The following is a 15,435-nucleotide window of genomic DNA, read 5'->3' on the forward strand; positions in this document are numbered from 1 at the left end:
AAGTATTATCCTTGTTTGAATCTTCTTTTATATCTGCTTATAAGTTCAAGCTTGTTAAAAGCTGGACAGGACTTCTCCTATCCAGCATGCATCACAACAGGCCCCTTATGACCATACAGAAAAGTTCAAATTGAAGTTAATTTTCAGTCAAGGAATTATATAAATTGTGTTTGTAGGAAACACAGGCTCGGACATATGCCTTTGTTTGGGTTTTCATGGAGACAGGATATGGCATTTCTGGATGTTCACTCAATTACATTTTAAGTTTTTAATGCAAAGTCCCAGGACAGTGCAGGCAAGTTGACATCACGTTAACCATGGAAAAACCACATGGTTCAAAGGATTGCTGCGGTCAATAGAGGAATTATGCTGCAGCAAAGTCTTCTGCCTTTTAAAGAAAGGAAGAGAGGAGGTCTGTGACCTTGAGATAGACTTAACAGAGGTTGTCTAATCTGATTTATTTTCCTCAGACATTTACATTAAGATAGTTCTGAATATAATGTTTATCAGATGTTGCAAACTCTTACACTCAGTATTTCTAGCTTGACTTGAGACATGAGGAGTGGGATTTCTCATAAGAGAGACTTACTGATTTGAGATTTCCAGCTGAAATTTTATTTAGTACTGTTTCAAGTTGCAGGCAAGTTACGCAGCTCAGTATACTGAGGATAAGGGAGGGAAGCCATAGGTTGGTTTGTAACTCTGCAAAAGTCCTCATACTTTACAGTAGATAACTTTGCTGACCTTCAGAATAAATTAGAAAGCTATAACTTTGAAGTACCTGCCCAGTGCCTATAGTCATTTCATCAGTACAGAATAATGCCATCATTTTACCATGAGCTTAAAGTAGAGAATGGTAGTAGTCTTTTCCCATATCTGCGTCAAGAAAATAAACTCTACTTGACTGCACTAAAGAAGGCTTGCTAAATAACTGCTTTTCCAGCATTTTAAAGCAATTTATTGAGCTAGTCCCAAAATAGATTTGAGCATTTGAGAGAATAGTGGTTAGAGTTTAATACTGTGTTCAAGACTATGATTAAAATATGTCCACTGGCATCACAAAATTTGCTTTTTATGTATAATATATTTCTAAATTATATTCTTACAGATACTACATGTTTTTAACATTCTTGAGTTATGGAGACAGATTGAGTTGGGTTGAAAGACGTGTTCGTCTAAGAGTTCCTAAAGTTTTTAGATAGAATTTGTTTTTTTTAGAAAGTAGACCTGTGCATTCAGTGGGTAGTTCTGCAGCAACTAAAAATGGAGGGCTTGCAATTAATCTGTATGTCTACACTCTAGTCTGCTGATACAGGTACTAAGTAGTCTGTTACATATTTGAGGTACTTGATTTCAACAAATACTAATTTCTCATCAGAAAGTTGGCAGCACATTTCAGATTCAAGTCTTTCATATTAGTGCATAGTAGGTAGATGGAAAAATTTTGAGCAGCAAATAGAGTGAACATTTTTTTTATTATCATTTGTCTATGTAACAGTTTATCAATCAGACAAAATAGCCACTTTTTTTTTTTTTCTGTATTATTTAGACTGTCTTGCAGCCACCCAATGTCTTTTCATGTATTAAGGTACATCTCCTTCACCATAAATTTTCTTTCCTCACTAAACAATATATAAATGACTATAAGCCACAATTATGGATTCACGTTCCTGTATTTGTTGAATCAGCCCAAATTTTTATTATACATTAACCACTTTGGGAGGATTTGGGAGGAGAATCTGTTTTTAATTCATGATTTGAGGAAAACATAAAAAGCATGGCAAATGTTCAATATTTATTTAACCAAAATTTACCAAAAGAGATGAAAGTAGATTATTTCTGACCATCTTAACATGATTTTCTCATGAAATCATTGTGAAATGTTTGTCAGCTTTCCCTTGTCTTCAGGCCAATAGTAGGTCTTGTTCCTGAGAAATGTCAACCACTTTCAAAGATTTTCTATGATAGTGTGGCAACTGAAATGTTTTTTGATTGATATTTCTCTATAGTTGATTTTTTTTTATTTTTTTTTCTGGCGCTTTTTTGCTCTGGAAATTTTGGCTGGAATTGTGAAGCAATATGATGATATTAACCTTGATTTGTGCTTTTTGTCCTGTTGACTCAAAGGGAGCAGGACAGTGCAAAGATGGAATATATTGACAAATTTTGCAGTATTGAAGTATTCATATTTAAGAATATGAAGAACGTAAGAGATGGGGAAAGGGACTGTTTCTCCTCTGTATCTACAGCTCCATCACAAGAAGCTTCTAATCTATTAGAAGTTATTTCAGCCTTCTTGCCCCTGTGGTAGAGCAAAAACATTGCCTTCCTGTCAAAATGTGAAGTGCAGGCTTTGCACTTGAATTAATTTAAAAAAATCTGGAAAAACAGGACTGAACAAAATTGTTACATGCTATGTTTTTATACATCATAATTAAGTCTTGTTAATTTCTTAGCTGTTGGAAAAGTAGAATAAACTTTACTTGCTTTGCTTGGAGAAAACAAAAACTAATTGTGTGTATTTATTTTTCTTTCTGTCAAATCAGGTAAAAAAGTAAACGGACATCTCCAGAATATGTACAAGTTGGTACCTAATACCCAAACACAGGTATGCAAAAATAGTCCTATTTTTTTTAAACCAGATTTGTATTTTATACAGTCAAATTTTTGCTTCTCTGTTAATGTGAGAAAGAAAATACGATACTTGTCCCTTTGAGAGGTGAAGCAGTAATCAAGGAATTTGAGACTGAACCTATTAGTAAACTATTTTTAATATGGTGAAAAAAACCAAATTTTTATTCAGAGCTCTTGAACATTACCTCTTCTTGTATGTATGAGATTAAGTTGGCTTCTTCACATTTACTTTCCTAAATTTTTCTTCAAAGGGCAGGGTTCAGCAACTAATCTTCAGTTTTGTTTTCCTTATTTATGATTTTTTTTTAAGATAGCATCTATGGGGTGGACTAGGGAATAACTGCCCAAGGAAAGTTTTAGAAGTTGTTACTTCCAACGTTTTAAAAGGCTACTTCATGAATGATTATTATAAAGGACGATCTTTCCATGGGTCTCATAAACATTTTTAAAGCCGCAGGTGACAGCCTAAGACCAGGTAATACATTCTGGCTACTGGTATGCAATCTATGTTCCTTTATTCCTGTGTGTCAGGACCCTAACCCTGTAAGGGCACTGCTGTGAAAGCAGGGATTCTATTTATGCAAGAGAAGTCCTGAGAAAGTGAGCTAAAACAATTTTCCAAATATTTGTACGGCTTAAGCATGAAAAGAGGACTTGAGCCAACATCAAGTCTTTTTAGTCAGCTTCACAGGGCTTAGCTCAAGAGTATTACTGCTTCATCACCCTCCATAGAAATATCATGAAAACATTCCACAGATTGTTTAAAAAAAAAAAAAAAAAAAAAGAACCTCTTGCCGCTCTCACTTCAGTGGTGCAAAAAGTCATAAAACTAAGGCTGGGAAGCTGATAGTGTCCAGCTCTTAAATTTATGTTATTACTTTAGTTTCCACAGTATTAGGTGGAGTTTGTTTCATCAGTGCAAAGCCAAAAAAAGTTGTTTAGGCCAAGCTTTGTTTGTGCCTTGTTTTTTCTCCAAAGACACAACTAAATTGTATGAGCATGGTTCTAATTCTTCTCTGTAAGGAGCCATTTTTAAGGGCTGTTTATTAAAGCAACATTACCGATCCATCTAGTCATTCTGCCCTTTCAATATCAGTCACATTTCAGCTTGTGTTTCTTTTGGCAGGTTCATCCACTAAGTTTGACTAATCTCCTGGGGCTATGTAAGCTACAACTAACAAGAGGGGAAAAAAAGAAGACCTCTAGGGATAGTCATTGTTTTTCCCTTTATAAACAATGAGTGGTGGTAGGGTGGAGGGAATGCAGAGGAAATTTCTTTCGTCTTTTGTCTGAGTAGATTCCTGTAGTTTCATAATCTCAGGCTTGGAAGGTGGAGTCCTCCTTAAGATTTTCAATCAAAAAGCAGGGCTCTCAGCTTCTATCATTTGAAAACGTGTTCTTCCCAAGCTTGCCCAAGCCATGTTGACTGTAATGCTTCCTTGGGGAGTCTCTTTTCAGTATATGCTAATTATTTGTTGGCTACTTAAATATAAAAAATACAGAAAGAATGGGTATTCTAGAAGTAATGTGGCCATATACCATTTGGTCAATGAACTGTAGTCCTTTATGCAATATGCAATAGGTATGCAGTCAGAAGTTAAGATACCTGATTGATGGTATAGCTTACAAAACTAATTTTCCTCTGAAATTAAGCAATACTTTTTGTAATCTTCCTTCATGGAGTTTCCACAATCACTTTAATAACTAATGTTCCTAATACCTATGTGCTTTGTATTCTGTGCCTGGAAAATACAGTTAACAGTGCTATTACTACAGATGATACATTAATGTTTCTGAAATGTAGTCATAAATTTTACTAGATACAGAAATATCTGTATTAGGTACTTTTTAGAGACTAAGAGGACTGACAACATGGGGTTACATTTCAAGTGTAGCACTTGTGTATTGGTGCACATAGACAGCAGCCGCAGAACACAGATTTCATGTCAGTGATTTGTTCTGAAGTGATAAGCTAAATTCTGAATGTATTTTAATGCATGCTTAGTGTATTTAACATTTTTGTTTTGGTAACATTACAGTCATCCATTATTAGTCAACAAAGTATGCTCTCGTCAATGAATGTAAGAGTGTTTTATTAGTGTGAGGACTAATAATAATTATGATTACAAGTTCCACACTAGAGTTGTGTGAGTGGACTCTTAAGAGTTGTTTATTTGATTATAAGGGCTCCTGGTGAGAAATACAATTAAATGGACAGCTGCTTTGGATATATGCATTTTATCCCACTTGTTAGTTACATGAATAGCAGGGTTACTTCAAAAGCTGATCAGCTGAAACATTTTTTATTTTTATTTTTTACTAAAAGGCAAAATAAAAAGGTAGGCTTATTAATAATAAAGGCAGAATAATGATAGGAAAGGAACATAATTTCATATCCTTTGTCAATGGCAATGATTGACCATATTCATACCAATACAAACTTGTTACTAGGTAACAGAAAGTAATGGCTTTTGTAGAATAAGCTTTTCCATCCATTTTTCTGGAGAAAAAGCTATCTAATTTGTTAAGATCTGTCTTCTTCCAGCTTCCTAGGCTTTTGGTTTGTTCCAACCAGTACTTTTTAAAGATGGAAATATTTAGAAGAGAGCAGAAATAGATAGTCTTAAGTAAGTAAATTCATCAAATGCTGAATTTTCATGCAAGCGTTTTCACATGAAGTAGACCAGATATCATGAATTGCAAAATTAACTTTAACTGATGCTGACTTTAAGTGGTGTACATTTAACACAGAGAGGTAGTTGTTTGAGTTCTTTTCTTTCTTGTAACTCAGGTATAACTGAAAAAATAAATAAATAAATAAATAAATAAAAGCAAACCTCCACTTTTAATGTATTTAGCATTCTCCTACTGCTGACATGAGAGTTTTCTTTTTCCCCTCTCCTTACTATATTAAAGGCTTTCAGAAGTTGGTCCTACTACATGTGTGGTAGGGAATACTGATTTATAATCATATAGACAAGCCATTATCTTTATTTAAAAAATGTGAGGTTTGTTCATGTACTCCTTCTTTTCATGGTTACCAGAATTCTGAAAAAGATGCACGCTTAGGCAAAAGCTAATCTGGGTAAAGGACAAACAAGCAGCAGAAGAGTGCTAGTGTTTAGCGTAATAATTCTGAGAAGAACAAGGGTGGCTGGCCAATTAGTCTTTGGAACCACTTTCACTGAATTAAACAACTCTTCAGTTACTCGTACTTTATGCAGACTACGGACCCAAGCATGCTGATAGTTACAAATATACACTTGGTTCTGGAGTAGTTGGTGTTCAAAAAATACTCTTCCTAAGAATATAATTTTATCCTGTAACCACATTCGTAATTGCCTGTATTTCGGATGTTTTGTTTTAGTTAAATGACAGTTTTTCTTAGCTTTCTGGCCTACACCCTAGTGAGTGCTCAAGAGATTCTTAAAAGAAAAAAAGATTGGGGTTTCCTAAGCTGTCAAATACTGTGTTTTTATGAAGCAAAACATCTCAAACTGAAAAAAAAGGAGATTAAAATGCAATATTACTATGTTAACCCATGGGAACTGAAGCAATAGCGTAACCCTCAGTAACTGGGGCCAGAGCCATATCCAGCATTAGTTTGGGGCAGGCGCGGTTTTGGATTAGAGCCCTCTATTTTTGTTACTAAGAAAGTTCAGTTACTATGATGGCAGTTATCCCAAGACTTTTTTTTCCCTTCTTTCAGCTTACGCTACGAGATAATAAGAAGTTGGTCCCTGTCACAATAATCAAACAAGGTAATCTTCTATATATTTTTAAACTATTTCTTTTGTTCTGCAAGACTGATTTAAAATTAATAGGAGGGAAAAAAAACTTCTGATGTGATGTGAATGCATGAAACTTTCCTTTTAGAATCGGTAGAACCTTAGAAACTATCATGTTCTTTAATTACAACTAATGCCAAGCCGTTACCCACTTGTTAATAAAATGAGTTATTAATTTGCATTATAAACAATGCCTTAGTTGATTTCCTGAATGGATACCAATCAATTTTGACTTTGGCTACTATCCATTTTTTCATGTTTCTACTGAATTGTCCAGGTGTCTTGGTCTTCCAGCTGTGCATGGCTCAATATTTCAGCTTGAAATGCAGTAGTATTTCAATGAATGCAGATGAGAATAACATTGCCAAACTTTTGATGTCTGCACTGTGGATGTCTTTAGCTACACCACTGTCTTAACCTTCTGTTCCATTCCCCAGTCAGTAGAGAGAGACAGCTACAACAGACTTAGATATATTGACCTTGAGAAGTACCTGTTTCTTACCAGTGACTCTAGTAGTGAGAGGTAGTATAGTAGTGTAATCTTTGAAAATGAACTACTTGAAGACAGTGGTAGAAAATAAGGTGTAGGTTAAAACTTGCTAACGGAAATTACATTGTAAATAATTTTAAGTAACAAAATCAAGCAAATTGTCTTCTGAGGTATTTCACAGTTCAAGAAACAATGGAGGGTGGTGCAAAAGCAAATTAGAGTAATTACTGCTAAATTATGACTGCACTGACATTTACTTCACATCTGTTTTTTCCAGTATGCATCTTTTCTAAAGACATAGGAATGGTAGGGAAATGAGATGTGCCAGAGCTGGCCATTTATTAACACAAGCATAGAATGATATTTTTCACCAAGGATCTCAGATATGCTAGGGGAAAGGAGAGATGCACAATTAAGAGGCAATATAGAAGTAACACAATTTGCAGGCTCTTAAACTGAATGCAAACTTAGAAAAGATTACGATGATGTCTTCATCTTTTAGTATTAAATTGAGGAAAGGCTTTCAGAATGCTGAGGCTTGTCTCAGTGGTGGCTTTGTTTACTGTTGCAGGACTTTTCAAATGATTTTCTGATCTTGTTTTGTCTCCACAGTCATTCAAAATCGGACGCAGCCCAAAACTTCAGATAGTTCTTCTCTGCCTGGAGCAATATTAGGTGAGGAGATTTTTTGTTTCAATATTTCTTTCTCTATGGCTGAAAATTTGAACTGTGTAAATGCTTTCTGTTTTCCTGATCTTGATAGTTATTTCATTAAATGTGTCTTTTGCATGTAAATGTGGAACATATAGGGAATGTCTGTCATATACTGCTTCGAGTAGTGACCTCTGATAACCACATGTTTGGTGTTGTCCTCCTTGGCCCACTAGACAAAATGTCCCAGTATCTGTGGTATTACAGTACTCCAGGGCTGTAGGTTTTGGTATTGAATTGTTTGCCATTCTGATGAATAGTGAAATAGTGTTAATACAGTGAGTGATTTAAAAAAAAAAAAAAAAAAAAAAAAAAAAAAAAAAAAAAAAAAGGAGTAATAATTACTGAATAGGATTAATTCAGTTCCCAGATATTCAGGCTAAACTCCCAGTGGTTCTGTAGTAGTTGGTCACATATTTTAGAGGGCAGACAATATATTTATTGTTCAGGTCAACTGGAATTAACAGCTCACTCACCTTTTTGTGTAGTGCACCTTATTGTTCCGGGTCTCAATGAAACTCAGCAGAAACTCTTTCCTCCCCTGACAATAGATGACATACATCAAGCATCCAGGAAAAAACTGGGTAAGCAGAAATGAACTAAGCTCATATTTGTTTGTGAGAAGCATCAGTAGTACTGGGGGGTGTGAGATTGTGTATGCAAGAGAAAAGTCCTTTCTTCCTGTTGTGCCTTTCATTTTCTATTTGTTTAATTAATGGTTTCTTTGGAATAGTTTGTAGGAATACACTTATTTTAAAGCAAATGATCAGTTGTTTTTTTTTTAAAGTATTTCATGGTCATGCAAAAGAATATGTACTAGCTTTGATCCATAGAGAAAGGAAGGAAAAACACAACCGTGTTTGTGGTATTTAGGGTTTTTGTTCTGTTTTACATTGTAACTTTTTTTTATAGGTGTTATCTTTCAGTGTTTGTAAAAACGGGAGTTTGTATCCACTTGTAAGACCAGATTTTCTGTGAATTTTATTTTATGAGTTCTGATTTTAGTAGATGTGAGTAATTGTTTCATGGAGAGATTCTTACTGATTATCTAAGGAACCTGCTTTGGCAGGGGGGTTGGACCCGATGATCTTTCAAGATCCCTTCCAACCCCTTCAATTCTGTGATTCTGTGATCTGTAATTAAATCCATCAGAAAAGAGTAGCCACAAATTTCAATACAAATTTCATGCATATCTCATGAGTATTCCTGGAACTTGCCGATTCCAACTCCATGTGAAAGAGATTTTTTGAGGCTTTTGTTTAATTTCAGTAAATTAGCAAATCACCTATGAATGGCACAATCATGGGAAATAAGCTGTCTTTATAACTTTAAAAATGTCCCTGGTCCCTCTTTCCCAGATGGCTTGAGCAGAATTCTGGAACTGATGATTTTTGGCTTGCCTAGGCCTAGTACTTCATCTGAACTCTTTACTATGTGAGATTTTCTTCCTTTTTTTTTTTTTTTTTTTTTTTTTTTTTTTTAACTCTCTTGGTCCATTGCTGGCCTTGGCACATTCTCAGAGTGGTTTGCTTTGCAGTGAGAAGAGAGCACTGCTTCTTCCTGTTCAGGTATTTTGTGCATGCAAGGGTAGAGCTACACAGCAGAGTAACGTTGGAACGTATTTGAGTAAGGATATGTTTGAAGTAAGGCTGACTTACTTGGACTTCAGCAAAGCTTTCAGTACTGTTTCTTGTAGTATCTCTCTGGACAAAATGTCCAGTATGCAACTACGTAATAGGATGGGTGAACAATTGGCCAACAGGCTGGGCTTAAAGGGCTTTAGCAAATGGGGTTACATCAGGCTGGCGGCCAGTCATTAGTGAGGTTCCACAGGGCTCCATTTTGGGGCCTGAGCTCTTCAGTGTTTTCATAAATGACTTGATGCAGAGCTTGAAGGAATGATAAGTAAGTTTGTGTACAGTAATAAATTGGGAGAAGCCATTGACTCTGTCAAGGGTAGAAAGGCCTTGCAGAGAGATTTTGACAAAGTAGAGGGCTGGGCACTGACTGCATGAAGTTTAATATGAGCAGGTGCTGGATTCTGCACCTAGGACAGAGTCGTTTGAGTATACGTACAGACTGGGAGACAAGAATCTGGAGACAGCTCCACAGAAAGGGATCTGGGATTTCTAGTTAAGAGCAAGCCGAACGTGAGCCAACAGCGTGCCCTGGCAGCCAGGAGGGCAAACCCTACCCTGGGGTGCCTCAGGCACTGCCGGTTGAGGGAAGGAACTGTCTCGCTCTGCTCTGCGCTGCCGTGGCCTCACCTTGAGCACTGTGTACAATTTTGTTTGCCACAATATGAGAAGAACATCAAACTATTACAAAGCATCCAAAGGAGGTCTACAGAGATAGTGAAGGGCCTAGAGGGGAAGATGCCAGAGGAGCAGCTGAGACCCCTTGGTTTGTTGAGCACAGAGCAAAGCAGGCTGAGGGAAGGCCTCATGGCGGCCTGCAGCTCCCTCATGAGGAGAGCGGAGGGGCAGGCGCTGAGCTCTGCTCTCTGGGGACAGGAACAGGACACCAGCCGGTATGTTAGGAAAAGGTTCTTCACTGAGGGGATGGTTGGAACAGGCTTCCAGGGAAGTGATCACAACACTGAGCCTGTTGGAGTTGAAGAAGCATTTGGCCAACGCACACAGACACATGGTCTAATTTTTGGGTGTTCCTGGGTGGACACAGGAGTTGGAATCAGTGATCCTTGTCGCTCCTATCCAACTTGGGATATTTTCTGATTCTATGAAAAATTAGTATCTGAATTGACTAAGTATTTACGAACATTTGACAAACACTCCTAGCATCTTCTGTGACTACTGAAAATCGAAACGAAGCAGAAAAACTTAATTGCAGTATATATATTACAGAACATTATTATATTTCAGTCATGGTAATGTCATTTACCATATTGTTAACTTGATAACTAATATTTTCTTTGGAGATTAAGTATAGAAAAAAGGTGTTTGTCTTTGCTAGCTTGGTTTTAATATAGTTATGGTTTAAAGATCTTAAGGTTTAAAAAGTTAAAGGTATGAGATGTGCAGGTAACAAACAAATGTACCATTTGAAGTGGGTAGACCATATTTTGACAAATCCATTTGTGACAACCCTCACTTCTAGTAAACTGTATTATAAAACATCCAATATTGGTTTTGGACTAGGAGGTTTTATTGGTTTGGTTCTCTACTGGTAAAATTATGCCTTCCTGTGGGAAAACATTTTGCTTTCAAATAGGTTGTAAGGTTCAGTAGGGTGCACAGTAAAAATAGGAGAAAGTGACTATGGGCAAAAGATAAGGTAAAAGAGAAAGGTAACTTCAGTTGTTCAACTTTGTCGGTTGGCTGAGCATAGAACTCGGACTTCTAAATTTAGATGCTCTAATGTGTCTAAAATAGCTGGTGTGATGCCAGTTTGGAGCCACTCTTTTTGGCAGATTACACAATCATCTTTGTGAAAATAACTGGGGTAAACAAATGATGTTTTGTTTTGTTCCATTTACTATTTGTTCCTTACTAGAGAACATCAAGTGCATGGGTGTACACACAGGGGAATACCGGATTTCAAAGGATTGTAAAACAGGAAAGAATTATTGCTTGAAAAGCAAAAATACTCCCAGAAATAATTTAAATTTGTAAAATAATTGACAAAAAGACATATTGATCAAGTATAAATTTCCTTCACTCATACTTGAGAACAATTTCTACGGCAAAATGCAGTAAGGCTTATTTTGTGTATGAAGTTACGACTAAGTATGATTTTCTGACATATGGCAACTATTCTAATTTTATATTATTTAGAAAAGTCAAAATAACACATTTCAGAATAACATATTTTTTAATTCTCAAAATATTTTTTATTTACTTAATCCAAAATTTACTATTTTTTAAAAAAGAATAGTAGTCCAGAGGGGGAAAAAAAAAAAAAAGTAAAGAATTTCTTCCTAACATCTAATATAAATCTCTCGTCTTTTACTTTAAGCCATTACTTCTTGTCCTTTCACTATACTCCCTGATAAAGAATCCTGATTCAGCTTTCTTGTAGGACTCCTTTAGGTATTAGAAGATTGAAAATCGGTATTACATTTTTGAATTTTGAAAGGGATTTTACTGTGAATGCTGAAATGCTAGACAAATGAAAAACACTGAAAGCTATTTTGCACTGTGAAAGTAATGGCTCATAAAACTTGCTGTAAATGTTATTTTCAAAGCATCCTTTTTTATGAATAAAACAATACCAAAAATTGCATGCATGTTCAACATCACTAGACGGATGATTGTACTCATTGTGTAGTGGATGTTCATTGATTCCTAAAGCTCTTCAGCCATTCAACACATTGGTTTTATTTGGCAGACTGAAGTGGGCCAGAAACAAATCTGTAGTGGAACAGAACAGATGCAACTTTTTTATAACTCCCTACTATCTTTGTCCCTTTAGCTAAGAATGAAACCCATGTATGGCCTGCTGAATCCAAAACACCAGAAGTTCAAGAAATCTCCCCAGAGTCCCTTCCAGGTAATGAGAATTCTATTTTTAGAAACTCTGTTGAATATCTTTGCCACAGATACGAACTTATATTAAATTCATCTTTGTGTTGCTTAATGCAGTTGCTGTGTTACTAAATGTAGTAGGTGGAAGAAAGGAGCATAATGAAGCGTAATTAGTAGCTCTGAATGGTACCTAGAATTAGAATGTAGATAAAAATCTAAATGTAATTTTGGAATAAAACTCCGGTTGTTAAGTTTGTAAAAAACAAAAACAAACAGACAAAAAAAACAAACAACAACAACAAAAAAAAAAAAACACAAAACACTATAATAATAATGAAATTAATTAGAATAGAACAAAAATAGAAGTATAGAAGCATATCTTCGTGGGCTGATGGATATCCTGAAATTGTGAGAAATGGCAAAACAGAAGTCATCTTGTGATGCACGTTGATCTTCTGACTTTCAAGATAGAAAGAAAAAGAGGAATGCATGTGTGAGATTAAGATTGAACAGTCACAGTTCACAGACACTACAAAAAATATATATAGGAAATAAGAGATACAAGATGAAGTTATGCAGCAAAAATATGTAATGATCACTAACCGTGTTTTAGATGAAGCAAGCCGTTGTTTTTAGTATCCAGAAAATGCTGATTTTTATTTTGCACCCTGTAGATAAATCTATTTGCCAAATTCTGCTTTTCACTATGCCTTCCTTTGGGCATATGCTTCCTTTATATGAATTGCTCTTTTCTGTTCATCCTAAGTATTAACAGTAAAACAAAAATGTTCCTTCACAGGAATATTTTATCAAAGTAGCCTCTAAATTCTAGAAGCTTAGCATATGTTTTAATAAGCAGCTCAACATTAATTGGAAATGTGTGGATAATTTAAAAAAAAAAAAAAAGTTGTGAAGAATATTTTTGTTTGTTTTACAATTTGAGGTCTCTTGTAGGCTTAAATTACAAACTTACTTTACAGAATAATTTACCTTGTTTATATAACTACAGAACAAGCAATTTACAAATATATTTTACAGAACTTCACAATTTTGTGAAAGTGAGAATTGACTGCATAAATTTATGTAATCACTTGTCCTGCAAGAAATCCTAGTCCTCAGGCTTGCATTCCAATCAAAATACACCATTTCTTGTGCTGGAATTTTCTGGTTAGTCAAGTTAACAGTGTGAAATCTGACACAGGGATTGATGCATCAGCCTGGGCGGAGAGAATCAGTTCATTCCATTTGCATTCCTTTGTGTTCTTTACTTAAGTACCTGCTATACAATAACTCTAATCATAAACTTCATCATCTCTAGACATATTACAGGATAATATTTTTTTTGAAATTGGATAGTGTGTTTCATTATACATGGTAGTAATTGGCAACTACTCTTTTTGTAGTAGCAAATGATATATAGCTGTTTGTTACATCTAAGCATGTTCATATTGCTATCATACCATCAGTTATTTACTGAAATACTTGAAATCCTTTTCATCTTTTACTTCATGCTTCCTCTGTGGTTTTGCTTCCATATCTCTTTTCCATTGGTGACCATTCCTTTTATTCATAATTTGCTGATCACAGTACCAATGTCTCATGTTAAAGAAGATTTTTCAGGTGTGTCACACTATTTACATTAGAGAATGTATTCATTGTGATTACAGTATTTCAGTTTAAGGGGGGAAATGGCAGTACGGGAAATAGAAATGAGAGTGAATCCCTTAAAAGAAAACAGAAGTTATCTGAGTTTAATTTATGTTTAGCTATTGAAAATAGGCAAAGATAACCTGAATAGTTATGCGTTTGAGACAGACTTGCACAAGCAACTGAAGTGAGAATTCTGAGCACTGGCCTTTCACACGGGTTATATTTGAGAAACAGGGTACCATGTAGGCACAATTAATTGAGCTTATCAATAAGATCTGTTACATTATATTTCATTCAGACTTACCAGTTTGAAAACCATACTAGATTGTCCTGCAGTAAGACAGTCATTAGTTACTGTGAAAGGTTTAGGAACTGGCACCAGAAGTGGCAACAGAACACTCGTTTAAAAAGAGCTATGTGCTGTCTGTCATGCAAGAAGGGAAGAAAACTTAGAGTATTTCAGCAAGCAGAATTATCTGAAAAGCTCCATGAGCTGGGCCACTCTTATGTTCCGCTGGGTCTTTGCCAAAGGGTGTGTTTTGTGGTGTGGTGTTGGTCAGCAACTTTTTTTTGGTGTATTTGTCAGCCAAGCATCCCACCATTTTCTTAATTTCAGGCCTCCCCTCCCTTGGCATACACTTCCATGGAAAGACTAGTTAGTAAGCTTTTTCATGCTTCGTTTTTGCCAGGCTTGTTACAATATTTTCCAGTTAAGAATAATATATTCTTAACAGAACAGCGTGAATTCATGCTTTCTTTTATTTTTTTTCAGTCATGAAAATTCGGTTGAATCCAATGTGAGCATTTTATTAACTTCACAGGGAAATTGGAACTGACCAACAGTTATAAACAGCACATTTGTCTAGGACATGGAAGAACTACTTTGGAAAAAACATAACAAACAAAAACCAAAACAGCAGGTTATTTATTTATGTAAAGAATTATACCAGAAATATATCAAAGCAGACTTGTCAAATAGAGAACAGACTTGAAGTAAAAACAACCACTTGTGAATCCAAGGTAGGGTTAATGCATAGTAGGGATAGGTAGGGATAATGCATGGTAACTCCTTTGTTGCCATATTTTCCAAGTTCTGTTCTTCCTGTCCTCCTTCTGGATCCTGAAGGCTACCACTTGTGCTCACATGGGATACTTGAAGAAGTAGGATTACTGCTTCCATCAGAATATGCAAATGCTGTCTGGGGAGGAAGAGAGGAAAATGAATGAGAGCTGAGAGAACTTAAAGAAAAATAAGAAATGCTGCCTAAATGAATGCTTGCTATGTTTCATGGTGTAAGAGTAAACTAGCTTATCATGCTTGTTATATTAATGATTTACTTTGCAGCTACCTCTGAACCAGCCCAGAAGAATATTAAACCTACTTTACCTCATACCCTGTAAAAGCCAGAGGCATTTCTGGGTGAATTACTCTTTTTCTGTAATTTAACTTTTAAGGTCTAAAGTTTCTGCTTCATGTACCACTTTATATATATTAAAAAAAAAAAAGTTGGCGCTTGCTTCATATCAACCCTACACCATTCTGTGCGAAATAGAGGAGAGCCTGGTTTCTTTTATCCCAATTTTAGACATGGTTTCTCTTGTTCATCTTGCTCAGCTAACTTAGTGGCCAAGAGTCATGCCTCATATGAGTATAAACCAGCTAGCCTCTTAAAACAAA

At 35.6% G+C, this 15,435-nt stretch overlaps 1 protein-coding gene across 30 annotated transcripts in view; it reads left to right on the plus strand.

Annotated features, from left to right (window-relative positions):
- The window catches only part of ABI3BP (ABI family member 3 binding protein), a 204,218-nt gene that overhangs the window by 103,170 nt on the left and 85,613 nt on the right, over window positions 1–15,435 (plus strand). For all 30 annotated transcript variants that reach the window (XM_084521929.1, XM_084521907.1, XM_084521912.1 and 27 more), the window contains exons 6-10: window positions 2,547–2,608; window positions 6,344–6,395; window positions 7,525–7,587; window positions 8,112–8,207; window positions 12,055–12,132. In XM_084521929.1, coding sequence (XP_084378055.1) covers window positions 2,547–2,608; window positions 6,344–6,395; window positions 7,525–7,587; window positions 8,112–8,207; window positions 12,055–12,132 — 351 coding nt within the window. The remainder of the gene's footprint in view (window positions 1–2,546; window positions 2,609–6,343; window positions 6,396–7,524; window positions 7,588–8,111; window positions 8,208–12,054; window positions 12,133–15,435) is intronic.

The sequence above is a fragment of the Aythya ferina genome (assembly GCF_964211825.1).
Source record: "Aythya ferina genome assembly, chromosome: 1".
NCBI classification, from domain to species: Eukaryota; Metazoa; Chordata; class Aves; order Anseriformes; family Anatidae; genus Aythya; species Aythya ferina.